Source organism: Olea europaea, chromosome 5, assembly GCF_002742605.1.
Source record: "Olea europaea var. sylvestris chromosome 5, O_europaea_v1, whole genome shotgun sequence".
NCBI lineage: Eukaryota > Viridiplantae > Streptophyta > Magnoliopsida > Lamiales > Oleaceae > Olea > Olea europaea.
In genome coordinates, this window is record NC_036241.1 from 6,456,304 (window position 1) to 6,471,137 (window position 14,834).

Below are 14,834 nucleotides of genomic sequence, written 5' to 3' on the forward strand. Positions count from 1 at the left end.
TCCAGAAAACTGTGGGGTCATTTGACCCCACATGACCCCATGTGGGTCCGCCCCTGCCAAAGGAGGAGTAAACGAAAAGACGTTTAAGCACTCCCTTATCTTATTCTGCCTTTGGATCTCCACCATATGACGCATATTTTCATAATTGATCTCATCCAAGACATGACCAGCATCGTAAGTAACATCTCGAAGGTTCTTGAGCCAGAGTTTGACAGCCTCATCGGTAACTTCACGTTTCTCAGCATCTTGTAAGAAAAGATCCATCATTTTCAATGATCTGCCTAACTTTCTTAAGTCTTTCTTGAAACTCCACAGCAAACTCAACTCTGAAGTGGCGGATGCAAGCAACTTTTCCACTGTCGCTTGAACGGTGGCACTGGTAACAACATCCATTGTCTTGCTTTGGAATCGTGTAGTGTGTGGTTGATTGGTTGATTTTGGAGATAAGAGAAAGAGAGAGATATACTTTGCTTTCTTTTCTCAAATGGTTCCATTCCAATTCCGATACTTTTGTTCTGCATGCGCGGTTTGTAATTGTTTGACTATTTATCCCAATTTCGATACTTTCCATACGCGCTTTGACTATTTATCCCAATTTCGATACTGTGCTTTCTTTTCTCAAATGGTCCCATTCCAATTCCCATTCTATGCTTCTTATTTTTTATTTTTTTTTATTATTTTTTTTTTTATATATTGGTTATCCAAATTTTTTATTTTGCTTTCTTCTCTCAAATGGTCATCTCAATTTATATTCTTTGATTTCTTATCTCCTCTCCTCTCTAACTTTAGAGAAACAGTTGTCCGAATTTCTATTCTCTATTTTCTTTTGGTTATCTCAATTTTTATTCTTTGCTTTATTTTCTCTTTTTCTCTCTAACCTTAGAGAAAATAGTTGTCCGAATTTCTATTCTCTATTTTCTTTTGGTTATCTCAATTTATATTCTTTGCTTCCTTTTCTCTCTCTCTCTAACTTTGGAGAATATGACTGTTCGATTTATATTATTTGCTTTATTTTCTCAAATGATTATTATTCCCATTTTTGTTCTTTGCTTTCTTTTCTAAAATAACTCAAATGGTTATCTCGATTTATATTCTTTGCTTTCTTTTCTATATTTCTCTTTCTAACTTTAAAGAATATGTAGTCTCATGCTAGCTCTCTTAGTGAATTAATTAGTCAAATTACCAAAAAATTATCGTAGTGCAACATCTCGTAAAATATCTCACCTTCTATAAAAACTAGTCCTTGCCCGTGCTTTTGCACGGGTTGAGATATTATGAAGTTAATGTTAGTGTGTTCAATGTTAAGAATTGATAAGAAATCTATTTGTTGATTGAACAAAGGTTGATAGGTAGATGTAAACATATGAATTTTGTATTTTAGACTATGGATGAATATGTCATTGTCTACATTCAATTCCTGTTTATCATAATTTCTGCTCATAAAAGAAATGTACTTAATATGCTAAATTGTACCTTAAAAGTATTAGGTTCAATATTGGACTATCATTAACTCAGTTCTCCAAGAGATAAAAGGGTACCTATGAACCTACTCTTAGTCATAAAACGAAAGACATTTAAAATTTCAAATCACACGATTATCATGCATGAAATTGGACTTGTTTTGAGAAGTTGAACACAAAAGAAAATATCTAAATTCTCGGATCACCACTTCAATTATTTAAATATAAATTTTATGAATTAATAACACAATACAGTAGTAGATAAGAACAATATTAGATGTTCTACGTTTCTTGTGGATCAAGAAGTAAAATTGTATGGTACATGCGGTAGGATCAACAATAGGAAATGTGCATTCTTCAATTAGGAATAATGTCTTATACTCTAGATTTTATCATGGAAATAGGTCCTTCCATCTAAAGTGCATCTAAAGTGAAGTGACAAAAGCTCTTTCAACGCATATTCCACAGGCCTAAGCTTGCTCATCTGCTATTGCTCCTTGAACTTAAGACTAATGATCGAACATTTGATCCGCCAAACAACGCAGATGAATTGAGTAATATTATACAATTACATTTACAAGTTAGTAAATATTTAACTTTTGTGCAACAAAACAAAGATAAAAAAGAATTACAGTTAGAATCTGAGTAGCCAACTGTTCCTCCGCCGAAGGATTGCGTAAAAGCACCACAAGACGGGCAAACAGTTCCTGCACCACAAGAAGACAAGATGCTTCAGATGACAGAAAAGATGGGAAACCAAACCTTTGGTTTTGGAATGTCAGCACGAACTTTACAGTAAGGAAGTATTGATTACTCTACAAAGATCCATGCCTACACAATTCAGATTGCATCTGCAAACTTGTTAAAAATAGTTTGGTAGCTCAAACATTACCAAAAAAATACCTTTTTAAAATTATGCAACTCCAGTAGCCACCAACAAGATTCAGAATCACACTAAAACATTGGAAAAGTCACATGATTTGGAACCATTTAAGATAGCATACGATTACACTTTCATATGCTTATGTAATCTATCCTACTGTGGTAACTACACCAGTATATGCACGTGTTATGATCATTTTCAACAAAAATGGCCAGAGAACAGGCTGCAAATATTACAGAGATACTTCTATCCAGACATTATAGATCCCATTTTACGAACAACTGCAGCAAGAAGGGTTAAGTTTCGTACCCAATCTATATTCATGGTTGGTTTATCCTAAAGAATGTTGTGGCCACGAGTTGAAATCCCATGGTTTCTTAAGAAAGAAATCATGGCATTCGGGACTCTTGTAGTTTTCCATATTTTGAAACTCCTCCGTGTAGTACCATTTCATTTCATTATTAAAGGATGATGCAGTGAATTGGGTAGCGAACCTTCTTGGTAAGCCTTAATATCTATCAGAGGTTTTGCAACTGCACAACCAAGCATAAACACAGGGCCTCGTTTGGTTTGTGGTATTTTTAAACCTTGTAGCTTCTTTCCTTCGTGGCTGTAAACATTGATTCTTATTTTTCTTTTCCGATCCTGCACCAAAATAAGGAACTTATGTAGAAGGGGATATAAAATAACAACATTGGATATAGAGTAATGATCAATCAATGAATAGTAAGGCGTAGAATTACGTACCTCTAGGGTGCTCTTCTCTTGTTGCTTACTCCATTGCTCTTTTGCAAATGATTTCAAAGAAACATTGTCTAACCATAATCTAACATAGGTATTGTTGCTCTGCAGAAGATAAAATAACAAAAAAGGGAGATAATTTTATACAAAAAATATAAAAAAGAAAAAGAAAATAAGTTCATATCATACACTACCCAATATGTGAGAGATTATTCAAGCTATACCAGAAAATAGAGTTGGGCTTTCATATACTGATCAACTGTGAATCCTCCTTTAAGCATGGACCAACATCCAGATTTAGACATCACTGAACCAACAACTATACTTTTTTCATCCTTGATTTTCAAGAATGCTGCTACGGCCTCTTTTCCTTCACTGATTTGTACCCAGGCTATATAATAATTTTGAATGAACAATACAAGTAGTTATTACAATACAAATGGAAAATCTTGTAGTTCATATATATTTACCAGAAAACATATGCCGAAGGTCATTTTTTATATGAAAGTTTTGCGAGAAACTATTATTTGGTGAGCTTCTGCTAGTTGCTACTATGATTTTGTTCCCCCTTAGATTTCTCAATTCCAATTTTTCCCTTTGGAAACACAGTCCTTTCATTTAAATCTGAATCAAATGTAGGGTTTTTTACAATCCCACCTCTATGCTGAGGTGCATTCAGCCATGCACTGAAAACACAACAAATTATATGACTAATTTAATAGAAAATGGAAATATAAAATGCCTTATGAATAATTAATAACAAGCCAATTCAAAAGGATTTATTTATTTATTTTTTATTTTTATTTTGTTTTACTTCAATGTTAGCTGAGTAATCATAAGACAAACCAAAAGCTGATTCAGAAGCTACACAACATTAAACAAGAGAAAGGAACACGAAATCTAAAATCTCGTAAGAACTAATAAGCTGTAGGAGCTAATATAGACATTTGATAAGTACAAAAACAATTATGAATTAAAAACTGAATTAAAGGAATTACAGTAAATTGACAATAGTAAAAGTTGGTAGAACTAAAATAGTCCTTGGAACCTTCAATAACATCCCTCTTCAGATCTAACAAATTTTAAAAACTGAGGTTCATGGGTTCAATATAATGAAATATGGTCATATAACCTGTTAACAAAACAAAATAATATTTATAATCATTCCAACTAAAATTCAAATGTCTTCCTGCGAATTTTGCTTGAAGCAATAGAGAACAACTAATTTGAAATAAAGAGACCAATCCCAAAAGCATCGTAAATGCATACAGATAGCTAGATCTTGCAGACGCTTTCCTTAGATAGGATGTCCAGATCCTCCAATCTATAACGTGCATGTGTTTTAAAACACATTCTTTACCTTGATTTGGATGAGTTATCATGTATCCACCTCCTGCTTATCACAATGTAAAAACTTAAAAATTATTTCATAAAAAAACCTTACAGCTAATATTAGGTTAGGCACAAGCCTCAACAAACTTCCATAGTTGTAACTTGTAAGGAAAATAAGATATTACTTATCTCATAATTGTTACCATCCTGCATCCGCAAGATACTCTTGAACAAATAATGTTGACAGTAAATTTGAACTTCAATAAAGGATATATTCAGGATCATTTATGCCGTGAGATAAATTGTTCTTACTTTAAGTTTTTGTTTCCAAATATATTTTGATAGCTTACTTTTTCCTTCCTTTTTTATGTAAAAGAGTTACTTAAAGTTTGTTCAAACTTTGACCAATAAACAAATGCTTACTTTAAAACTTTCTTATTGTGAACTTTCTAAGCTTAGTCAATTATGCTCGAAGCTCTTGCTTGAGATTTTAACTAAGATTAATTTTCACTTAATCTGTGTCAATTTGCACCTTATCCCAAAGAATTAAACTATGAGTTAAGGTTTCTCCATTTATCATTTATTCTTCTTTCAATTTCTTTGGAAGTAGTTGAATTATCTTTTGAGAAATTTTCTCAAACAGCACCCTCATGAGAAAGCAAATAACATGTAAAGACCTATGGAATGGTTAGAAGAGAAAGAAAATGAGAAACTGTCCAATTAACTAAATATCTTACATCAAAGAATTACTGAAGATGCAATAATCATCTTTTTACAATTTCGTTTCAGATTCTCGTGTCTCAACTCTTATGATACACGACCCGTCTGTACGAGAGACCATTGAAATTATTGGTAGAATAAAGGCATTCAGAATTCCCCGGTCAAGCATACATTACTTTTAAGACGAGTACGAACATATCCATGTTTAGGAGTCTTTTGGAACACTGATTGGTGGAGAATAATTGCAACAAAAGTAATAGAACAATACATGAAAATAGTAACTGAAAAGTTATCAAACTCATGTCGATTTTATCGGTTACAAAGTACCTTAAGTTCCATCATCTTCTCTTCTTCAATAACATTGCAGAAACAAGTGCCTTCTTTTCATTGCCCTGATGGCATGTTTGTAGCAATATAATATTAGATCATAACTGAAAATGTAATACACAAAACTTTAACTTCCTTATTTAACACCGTCCATTACTATCAGATCCACGTCCACCTTACAGACCATGCCGTGTTTGTCAACTATATAAATTCTAAAATGGAATGTACATAGAGTTACAAGTCTGACCATGGTACCCAATTGCTACATAGCTGGATGTAGTAATAGTAATCCCATCTGCAAAGGAACGCTTAATAGTTAATAGGTCAACCTCAGTTGCTGTGTTATCAATTCATTCAAGAATGAAAAGATTAATACCTTAAGCTGATCATTATAATTAGAAATACTAACCTACAAGTTACAAGAAAATTCATATAAGTAACAAAAAAGGTAGATTCGCTTTATGTTAACTAAACATAAGCTAATTTAAAAAATGGTATTTTTGTGAAGGCTTTCTCTTTCATTATCAATAATAAATAAATAAATAATAATATTGTAGTCATTATTTATCTTTTTTGTGAACAGTTAGCAAGAAAGAACAACATTTATCCTCATATATGCTAGTCTAACTACAAATTTTAGTAAAATGCACACGAAACTTTTACCAAACTGTATTTACCTAATCAGATTATATTCATATCAAATACACCACAAATTAGAATCATACACATGCATGCACATACACGATACATATGCAAACATAATGGTGTATGTATATGCTTGATAATTTATATTTCATGAAAAAAGAATATACCTATGTTTAAATGATTGATTTATAGCTCTTGAGGCACCAATGCATTGAAACATGTAGTCTGTAGCACTTCTTTTTAATCTTCAAATGTTGTATGCTTTGTTAGCGCATCTTTGGTATGTGAATATAAACGAGTCATAATATGAGTGAGTAGTACTTCCTGGTCGTCCCATTCTCTCTCTGAATTCACATCCAGTTCAAGTCAAATTCTTTTTTTTATTTTTTTACTTTAAAATCTTTTACAGTCAAATTCAACTACTATTCTATCTCTATCTGACTTCACGTCCATTTGAAGTCCAATTAATTCTTACTTTTAAACTTTTCAATCTTTTAAAGTTAGATTACAACAAACCTTAGTGACGTGCAGCAGTGAAAGAACAAACACACCATAAAGAAAAATAGGGGACGCCACTTAGCAAAAATGGAAAAATAGGATCATTTGGAATGGTTTTTCAGCTGTTCATCTGACATCATAACAATGCCCATAATTTTACCTTCATTTATGGAACACCTGGTTTGCCATTATTCTTTGGTAGGCAAAATGCTTTCAAACTGGACAGACTGTGACCATAAAGAAGGTTCCGCAAGATAGGTGCTATAAAAATAGTAATTGTAGTTAATGCGCTTGATGGATCATCCCAATGTGATTTCTTTCAAGCTCTATTTGTTAAAAAATTATACCAAAAAAAGCATCCCAACAGAACCTATTAGCTATCATTAAGAAGATAATCTACATACGTAATCTCTTTGCTTAATTATCATATGAATTAAACATTATAGAGCACTTAAGATAACTCATAGGATTATAATGAGATCGAGAACTCCAAATAATTGTTCCTGCATGACCATCTCAATTCGTCCACAACTTTTCTAACATTCAATTGGGTAACAAATGAATCTGTTATTTACACCAAACCCAACAAATTAGGAACCTATGTTAAAAAAATTATTTCTTTCGAGTTACCTCCTGCACGTTGTCGTTTCGATTGGCTCCCATGAACACGTCTGGCGGCTTCCTTAGCGCATCTTGAGTGAAACAAACTTTGAAAGGAAGAAAAGTTCACAATTTGTTATGGTTTCAAGCTGTTGAAGAGCTAGGAACTACCAAAAATGGTGTTTGTCGTCGGTTGAGGAGTGGAGATGTTGCAGCCGATTTCCAGGGTTTGTGTCAAAGAAGAGTGAAATAGTGAGATGGAAAATCTTTCACAAAAATTGAATAGAAAGAATAGTAGATATTTGGCTGATGTACAGTGAGAAAAAGAGAGAGCGTATGTTGGAAGCTACCCAACGTCGAAATCCGAGTCCCCCAGTCAACAATTATGGCATAGAGAAATGTCCTTTTTTTGTCCACAACTGTCTTCATAAATGAACAGTGAACTGTGAGGGGAAAATGCAAATGAACAGTAAATTGGATCCCGTCTTTTAAGATATTGGAGGATTTAGCAAAGCTCCATGCGAAGAATTTTTTCTTTTCCTTCTTTTTCAATTTTTCCGTGCATGGAATTTTTTTTTTTTTCTTTTTTTTTTTTTTTTTTTTTTTCAATTTTCAGTTTTTTTATAACTTTTAAAAAACTTAAAGCAAATTTTTTACTTGTAACTCTTTACATTTTAGAAAAATATACTTATGTTTTTATGTTCATTTTCAGGATTATTATGGAATATTAAACGAAATCGAAATATTACATTCTTAATATCATTTTAAAGCACTCACAGCATAGTATTGCACGTCGTTAACAGTGCGTGAAACGGCTAATCGTAGCAAATGTTACGGGACGTCAAAATAGGCATTTTCAAACCATATTTCGAAATTTTCGATAATAAGCTAACTTTAAAAATTCATTGACGATTGTACGATAGTCGAATCGATAAATGTTTTACATTCTCTCGAAACTTATTTCAAGAACTATATTATAGATATATCGAATGATCTCAATGAATATCGAAAATAGTTAAACAGATATTAAACGTATGTGTTTAAAAATGCGTATAAGTCGTTTTTCTTTAAAAAAAAAAATTAATTATTTTATTACTATTTATTATTTTTTCGCAACAATTTTCTCAATACATCATTTTGCTTAAGAAAAATTATGTGGTATGACGTAAATTTTTTTCTCCATGCACGGAGTGAATATGTTTTTTTTTTTTTACCTACAAAAATTTTGTTTATTAATATAATTTTAAAAAATTAAATATATAAGATATGGTTGATAGTTAATAGCGTGAGAATTAGGAGAAAGAGCATGGTGTGTCAGATTCAAAACAAGGGAGAAATATTGCAGTGGACAATGGCGAGTGACCAAATTCCTACAATATTTTTTAATAGAATTTTTTCTATTGTCAAACCAATTCCCAAACCGGTTAAGTTATTTAAAAATAAAAGAAGAGATTACACTATCTAAAAGATAAAAAATTACTTCTAAGTAAAAAAATCACTTCAAGTTATTTAAAAAAAAAAACTTATAATTGTAAAAACTACTTATAGGTAAAAAAAAAATATTAATCTTTCATTCTCTTATAATTGCAAAAGTTACTTATATAAAAAAAAAAATGTGAACTTAAAATTTTTTTAGTATAAATATTTATATATATTTAGTTTTTAAAATTAAATATTAATAAAAAAATTAAACTATCTAGAACGTAAAAAGTTACTTATAAGTAAACTAATCGCTTCAAGTTATTTAAAAGTAATAAAAACAGAGGTTTATGCAAATTTTTTTCTTATGTTTTTGTGTTATTTTTAGGTTCATTACGGGATATCAAATGAAGTCGAAATATTACATTCTTAATATCATTTTGAAGTACTCGCGGCATAGTATTGCACGTCTTTAACGGTGCGTAAAACGACTAATCGTAGCAAATGTTACAGGACATTAAAATAGGCATTTTCAAACTATATTTCAAAATTTTCGATAATAAGCTAACTTTAAAAATTCATTGACGATTGTACGATAGTCGAATCAATAAATATTTTACATTCTCTCGAAACTCATTTCAAGAACTATATCATCGATATATCGAATGATCTAAATGAATATCGAAAATAGTTAAATGAACGTTAAACGTATGTGTTAAAAAATGCGTATAAGTCGTTTTTTTTTAAAATTAATTATTTTATTACTATTTATTATTTTTTTCGCAACAATTTTATCAATACATCATTTTACTCAAGTAAAATTATGTGGTATGACGTAAATTTTTTTCTCAATGTACGGAGAGAATACGTTTTTTTTTTTTTTTTTTACAATAATTTTGTTTATTAATATAATTTTAAAAATTTAAATATATAAGATATGATTGATAGTTAATAGCATGAGAATTAGAAGAAAGAGTCCTAAAGTATTGTTGAATAGGATATTTCCTGTTGCCAAACCAGTTCCCAAACCAGTTAAGTGTGAAAACGAGTGTGACAAAAATAAACAATAAATTCTCATTCTCTCTTTTATGGTAGTGTAGATTGAAACACGATGAAGTGGTCATATTTCCATGTCTACATATCCTTCAAAGAACAACCTCCAACACCGATAATGTCTATATGCACTGGGGCGGTAATTCCTCCACTTCGATAGGTTGGGCAGTTCTTGTACTGAAATTATACACCAAAATTTCGACTGCTGAAAAAATGATAATCAATCTTGCTAATGGATTGACGTTAAATGACACAGTTTTCTTACTGATAACATGTAAAATAGAAGAGGTTTAGTAAGTCATTGGCCATGTTCAAGTAGCTTTATTTGCTCAATATACTAATAGGCAACTTACAAAAATATCTCTAAAATTAGATGTCTTTTGAAAAATCAAATAAAAAGTATTTTTTAAGTAAAAAATACTTTGTAAAGTTAAGTGTCAAATTTTTATTAAAAAGTAACATACTTCTATTAAAAATTGATGTTTGTAATCCAAAAAAGTGGTGAAAATTAAAAAAAAGCGTAACGAACAATAAAAAAGAGACAAACAATAAAAAGGTCACAAACACTCAAAAAGTGACAAAATTTCAAAAAAAAAAAAAATGATTTATTAAAAAGTTACACAGTCTACCTACTAAATACTAATAGTCACTTTCTAAAGTTGAGTATCACTTTCTTTATTGTTTGTCACTTAAAAAATGATAGAAACTCAAAAAAGTAACAAATAGTAAAAATTGCCACTGGAAAGAATTAAAAAAAAAAAGTGACAAACATTAAAAAAAAATCGATGAAAATTCAAGTAAAGTGACAAACTCGAAAAGGTGATAAAAGTAAAAATAAAAAAAAATAAAAATTGACAAACACCGAAAGAAGTAACAGAAATTTAAAAAAAAAATGGTGAAACATATTCCCGTTTTTTTACTTTGCAATCTACCATTCACATAAAGTTTATTACAGAAGCTTACAATGTTCAAATCAATATTAACATAGAGAAAGCATTTATCTCACCCCAAAGTCACAGTTATAATACAGAATGATTCCCTTATTGGGCAAAATAAACTGCATGGACGGACACCAAATACATAAGAGCACTCTAAAAAATTAGCAAGAAACTACATAAAAGTTAACAGTTAATATGGGTGCTCCTAAAACTTTTAATTGTACTATGAAATTTAACAATGAGTTGAAGAAGATACTATAAATGTTCGAAAATCATGAAACGTAGCTAAAAACCATGAGAAATATTTCTGGCCAAATACTCATTTAACTCTTTTACATGTGCAGGATTACCCCGTTGAAGTTCATATATCTCGCAGAAATTCATTACAAAATTTATCAGATTCATTGCACAAAATATACGTTTATTTGCGATTTATTACACTTTATTCTCAAGTGCCAGCCATTAATTTTAGGTCTCAATCTCAACTCGAGGGGACAAAAGATTAAATTCTAATTATTTCTATTAGTGTGAATAGAGATTTTATAAATAAAGATTCCTTAAATAAGTTAGTGGACTCAAAAAAGTGTAAGTTGGCTTCTTAACCTGTTATTGTAGTTGCAAAATCATTCTCACTATAAACCTTTACTTCTTAATGAGAGCCCATGTCAAGAAATTTAACGTGATGCACGTTCTTGAAAAGGGGACGAATAGTAAGTTGACTTCTTAACCTTTTGCTATAGTTGCATAATCAGTTTTCAATGTATTACTTTGCTTACCCATGAGGTATTGTGTCAAGAAATTTGACATGATGCTTGGTTTTGAAAAATGATATATTGAAGATAAGATTTAAATGAATACACGTGATCTCTATTTAAGTATATATAGAGAGAGGCACACGTGTGCATGATCTGTAGAGAAGGCGAAATGGGTAGTGTGTGGTGCATAAATTTGGTCTGTTGGCATTGTCGATGCATAAACCTTTAGGCTTTTGTGTGACTGTGTGTCGGTTTTTACAATTAAATTATGGAAATATTTTTATATACATCGATGAATTTATCGATGATGAACTGTCGAACTTTGCTTGAAGTGGTGTCAAAATTTGACTTTGGATGGTATAGTCAGTCAACTAATTCAAAGGAATCTACTTGGAAACTTGAAACGAAAAAAACACTGTGCAAGAGAAAAAAAAACTAGGGGAATTGATTGACGGTGTGGGAGAAGTGAAGTGGTAGATGAGGGGGGTTTCTCTTTGAGAATTTTCTAGAATAGGAACTATTGATTTGGGTTTTGAGTGGTCTTGTAATTCTAGAAAGTATTTATTACGCTAATTATATGATTTAATTAGTTAATATGACATTAATCAAATTAATTAATTTTTTAAAGTACTATGCCTAATTTTCCCTATATTAATCTCATATAAATCTATTGCAGGTAGGAATTTCAAAACCTTTAGAGTAGTACAAAAATAACTATTCTAGTCAGGGGCCTGCCCTAGTCCAAGGTGACCAAGGCCATTGCCTAAGGCCTTCAGCTTGAAAGGGCCTCAAAAGAAAATTTTAAACTTTGAAACCCAACAAAACATTTCCTTGTTTTTTTGGGTTAGGTCTCTAGCTCTTTAGCAACAACAAAATTGGTTTAAATAAACGTTCCAAGTTGCTTGGGTATTTAACTTATATTCTTGTTTAAGAAATAAAATGGATCTATCTAACTTCTATTAAAAGGGGGAAGTAGTAGCTACTGTAGAATGAATAGTAAACCAATCCCAAGTTACTGTACAAGAGAAAAAATGGCGTCATTTTTATTTATTTATTTATTTTTGTTTAACTTTTCCATTCTCCATTTTCATACGTTATGACCATACCTTTTCTAATCTCTGAGATGTAATATCTACAATAGTGTTGAATCCCATTCTTTCATCTCATCCCGGTTTTAACAGTTTCAAAATTATTTCAATTTCAACACGTAACAATCGTTTACATTTCTCTTGCTTCTACCTACAATTTTCTGTTTCTCCATTTTTCACACAAAAATCAGAGACTAAAAACAACCCCTTTTTCACACAAAAATCAGAGCCTATTTTATTAATAAATAATTTCAATTTGGTAATTTAAACAATGTGCGAGAGGTTGCTCGAGATTGATGTAGGCAATTTGTAATTTCAATTTGGTAATTTGATCAATGTGGACATTTTCTTAATAGAGTGCATGGGCACCTAGGCTGCTCGAGAGAGAGAGCTTGCAAGTGTAGTAGTGCAAGAAAGAAAATAAGGAAAGACAGTGATATAACATTATAATGTAAATTTTGTAATTTTGTAATAATGAGATGCATTATTCACTACCTTTAATAACCTATGGTCTTATTGTTTTTTCTCAAGCATGCAGCGCTTACTGATTTGGATGCTTCCACCTCGTTCTTTGGTGTTTATGATGGTTATGGGGGTAAGTTTTTTCTACTTCTATTGTTGTTATATTGCATACTAAATTAAGGTGCATGCCATTTACCATGGCATGAATATTTTGAATACAAATCGGCATTCCTTAGCATATACCTATGATTCAAAAGATATGACTAGGCAAAAGAAAGATGAAGTGTTGACTGTAGGCATTTGCATACCATAATCTATGTCATCAGATCTTGTACTCACAAGTCACAATACAGATCCATTAAAGATTATAATTAGTTTGAATTGAAATAATGTTTTGCTGTAAATCAAGTTTTGCTACCCAATTTCTTTATTGTCTGGTCAGTGCGCTATTTTTCTCTTATCAATGCATTGAATTTCACAGGCAAGGTGGTTGCCAAATTTTGTGTTACATATCTTCATCAGCAAGTTCTCAAGCATGAAGCATATTTGACTGGTGACATAGGTACTTCTGTTCAGAAAGCTTTTCTCATGTCATTTTCTAATCTCTGGTAGTCTTGAAGAGTTTCTGTTTGTGTTCAATGTATGCATATTTTCTTTTAAATGATGAATTCTATATAATAGGTCTTCTTTGAATGGCATAACTATTTTCAGCAGCTTTATTATGAGATACTTACAACTTACTTTAAGAAAAACAAACTTATTTTGATTTAGGCAATTGTGTGGAAAGCTGTTTCTTCCAATTGGATTGTTGAACTTCAAATTTATTGCAATTGATTGTTTTATCCATTGTTTTTTTTATATATATAAACTAGAAAAAAACTCCGCACTGTGCGGAGCCATCTCTCCGCACTCTCCGCATAGCGCGGAGCCATCTCTCCGCACAGTGCAGAGAGTTGGAGAGAACACTCCGCGCTCTTCGCACAGTGTGGATTACACTCTCCGCACTGTGCAGAGAGTTGGAGAGAACTCTCCGCACAATGCGGAGAGTTCTCTAACTCTCCACACTCTTCACACGCACACTGTGCGGATCTCGGTCTTCAAGCATTGCGGGGACTACACAAAATTGTTGCCGGGAGTTCCCACACAGTCGTGCGGAGTCCTCGCACAAAATTGGTGCGGGGACCCCGCAAAGTCGTTTGGGGACTCTCTGTACGAAATTGGTGCGATTACATGTGGTGTTGATGATTTTGACGTGTGAGAAATTATTCAAAACAATTTCACATTATTTAGCATTTAGCTTCTTTTTTTTCTTTGCAAATAAAATTATTTAAAATTCCTTAATGATAATATAACTTGCAATTTAAAAGTCCTTAATGATAATATAACTTGCAATATTTCTTCATACCTTCACGCGGAAGCATTGAACAAACTGAGAAAGATGTCATGCAGATACGTGACGAAATCATCCAAATAGATAATTCTCACAAATCATCTGCCAGTGATTATTAAACTATGGTGTGGAAATAGAAGGATTTTCAGCTTATCTGACACAAAGGCAGCAGCCACCGGATAAAATTATGGGTTTAACTTCGTGTACATAATTTGGGTACATAGGAGTGTCCACACTCCTCACATGGGATGGGACCCACCCCCATGTGAGGGGATGTGGATACCCCTACATAGATATTTTATGTACACCAAAACTTATCCTAAAATTATACCCAGAAATTTTTTGGCAATCTATCCACCTACTTATAAAGGTGAATGCAAAGTGAAAACATTATGCTTAATTTCAAAACGAAATCAAATTTTCCATTGCTTTAGATACTTAAAAAGTTAGCCAAATAAAATATTGTTGTCCCCACGAAGAAAATAAAATTTTATAGTCTAATTTGAAATTCAAATAAAATTGT

At 31.6% G+C, this 14,834-nt stretch overlaps 1 protein-coding gene across 8 annotated transcripts; it reads right to left on the reverse strand.

Annotated features, from left to right (window-relative positions):
* Positions 1 to 1,758: 1,758 nt before the first annotated feature.
* Positions 1,759 to 7,662, reverse strand: LOC111394497. Of its 8 annotated transcripts, XM_023020346.1 has the most exons (9): positions 7,237 to 7,662; positions 5,840 to 5,872; positions 5,711 to 5,758; positions 5,464 to 5,528; positions 4,445 to 4,477; positions 3,309 to 3,475; positions 3,091 to 3,189; positions 2,838 to 2,988; positions 1,759 to 2,167 (listed from the first exon to the last, which is right to left on the reverse strand). In XM_023020346.1, the coding sequence occupies exons 5-9, from the start codon at positions 4,464 to 4,466 to the stop codon at positions 1,941 to 1,943; spliced, it is 666 nt and encodes a 221-aa protein (XP_022876114.1). In that variant the 5' UTR covers positions 4,467 to 4,477; positions 5,464 to 5,528; positions 5,711 to 5,758; positions 5,840 to 5,872; positions 7,237 to 7,662; the 3' UTR covers positions 1,759 to 1,940. The 8 variants fall into 8 exon arrangements, with proteins under 8 accessions (XP_022876114.1, XP_022876113.1, XP_022876119.1 ...); XM_023020345.1 differs by having other exon boundaries at positions 4,445 to 5,567; XM_023020351.1 differs by lacking the exons at positions 5,711 to 5,758; positions 5,840 to 5,872.
* Between the last annotated feature and the right edge of the window lie 7,172 nt (positions 7,663 to 14,834).

Excerpts from the sequence above, each read along its gene's own strand:
- LOC111394497 (XM_023020351.1), bottom strand. The coding sequence starts at position 4,466 with ATGATAACTCATCCAAATCAAG. Across the intron at positions 3,476-4,444 it reads GATAACTCATCCAAATCAAG|CCTGGGTACAAATCAGTGAA; the intron begins GTAAAGAATGTG and ends ATTATTATATAG. Across the intron at positions 2,989-3,090 it reads AAGAGAAGAGCACCCTAGAG|GATCGGAAAAGAAAAATAAG; the intron begins GTACGTAATTCT and ends ATTTTGGTGCAG.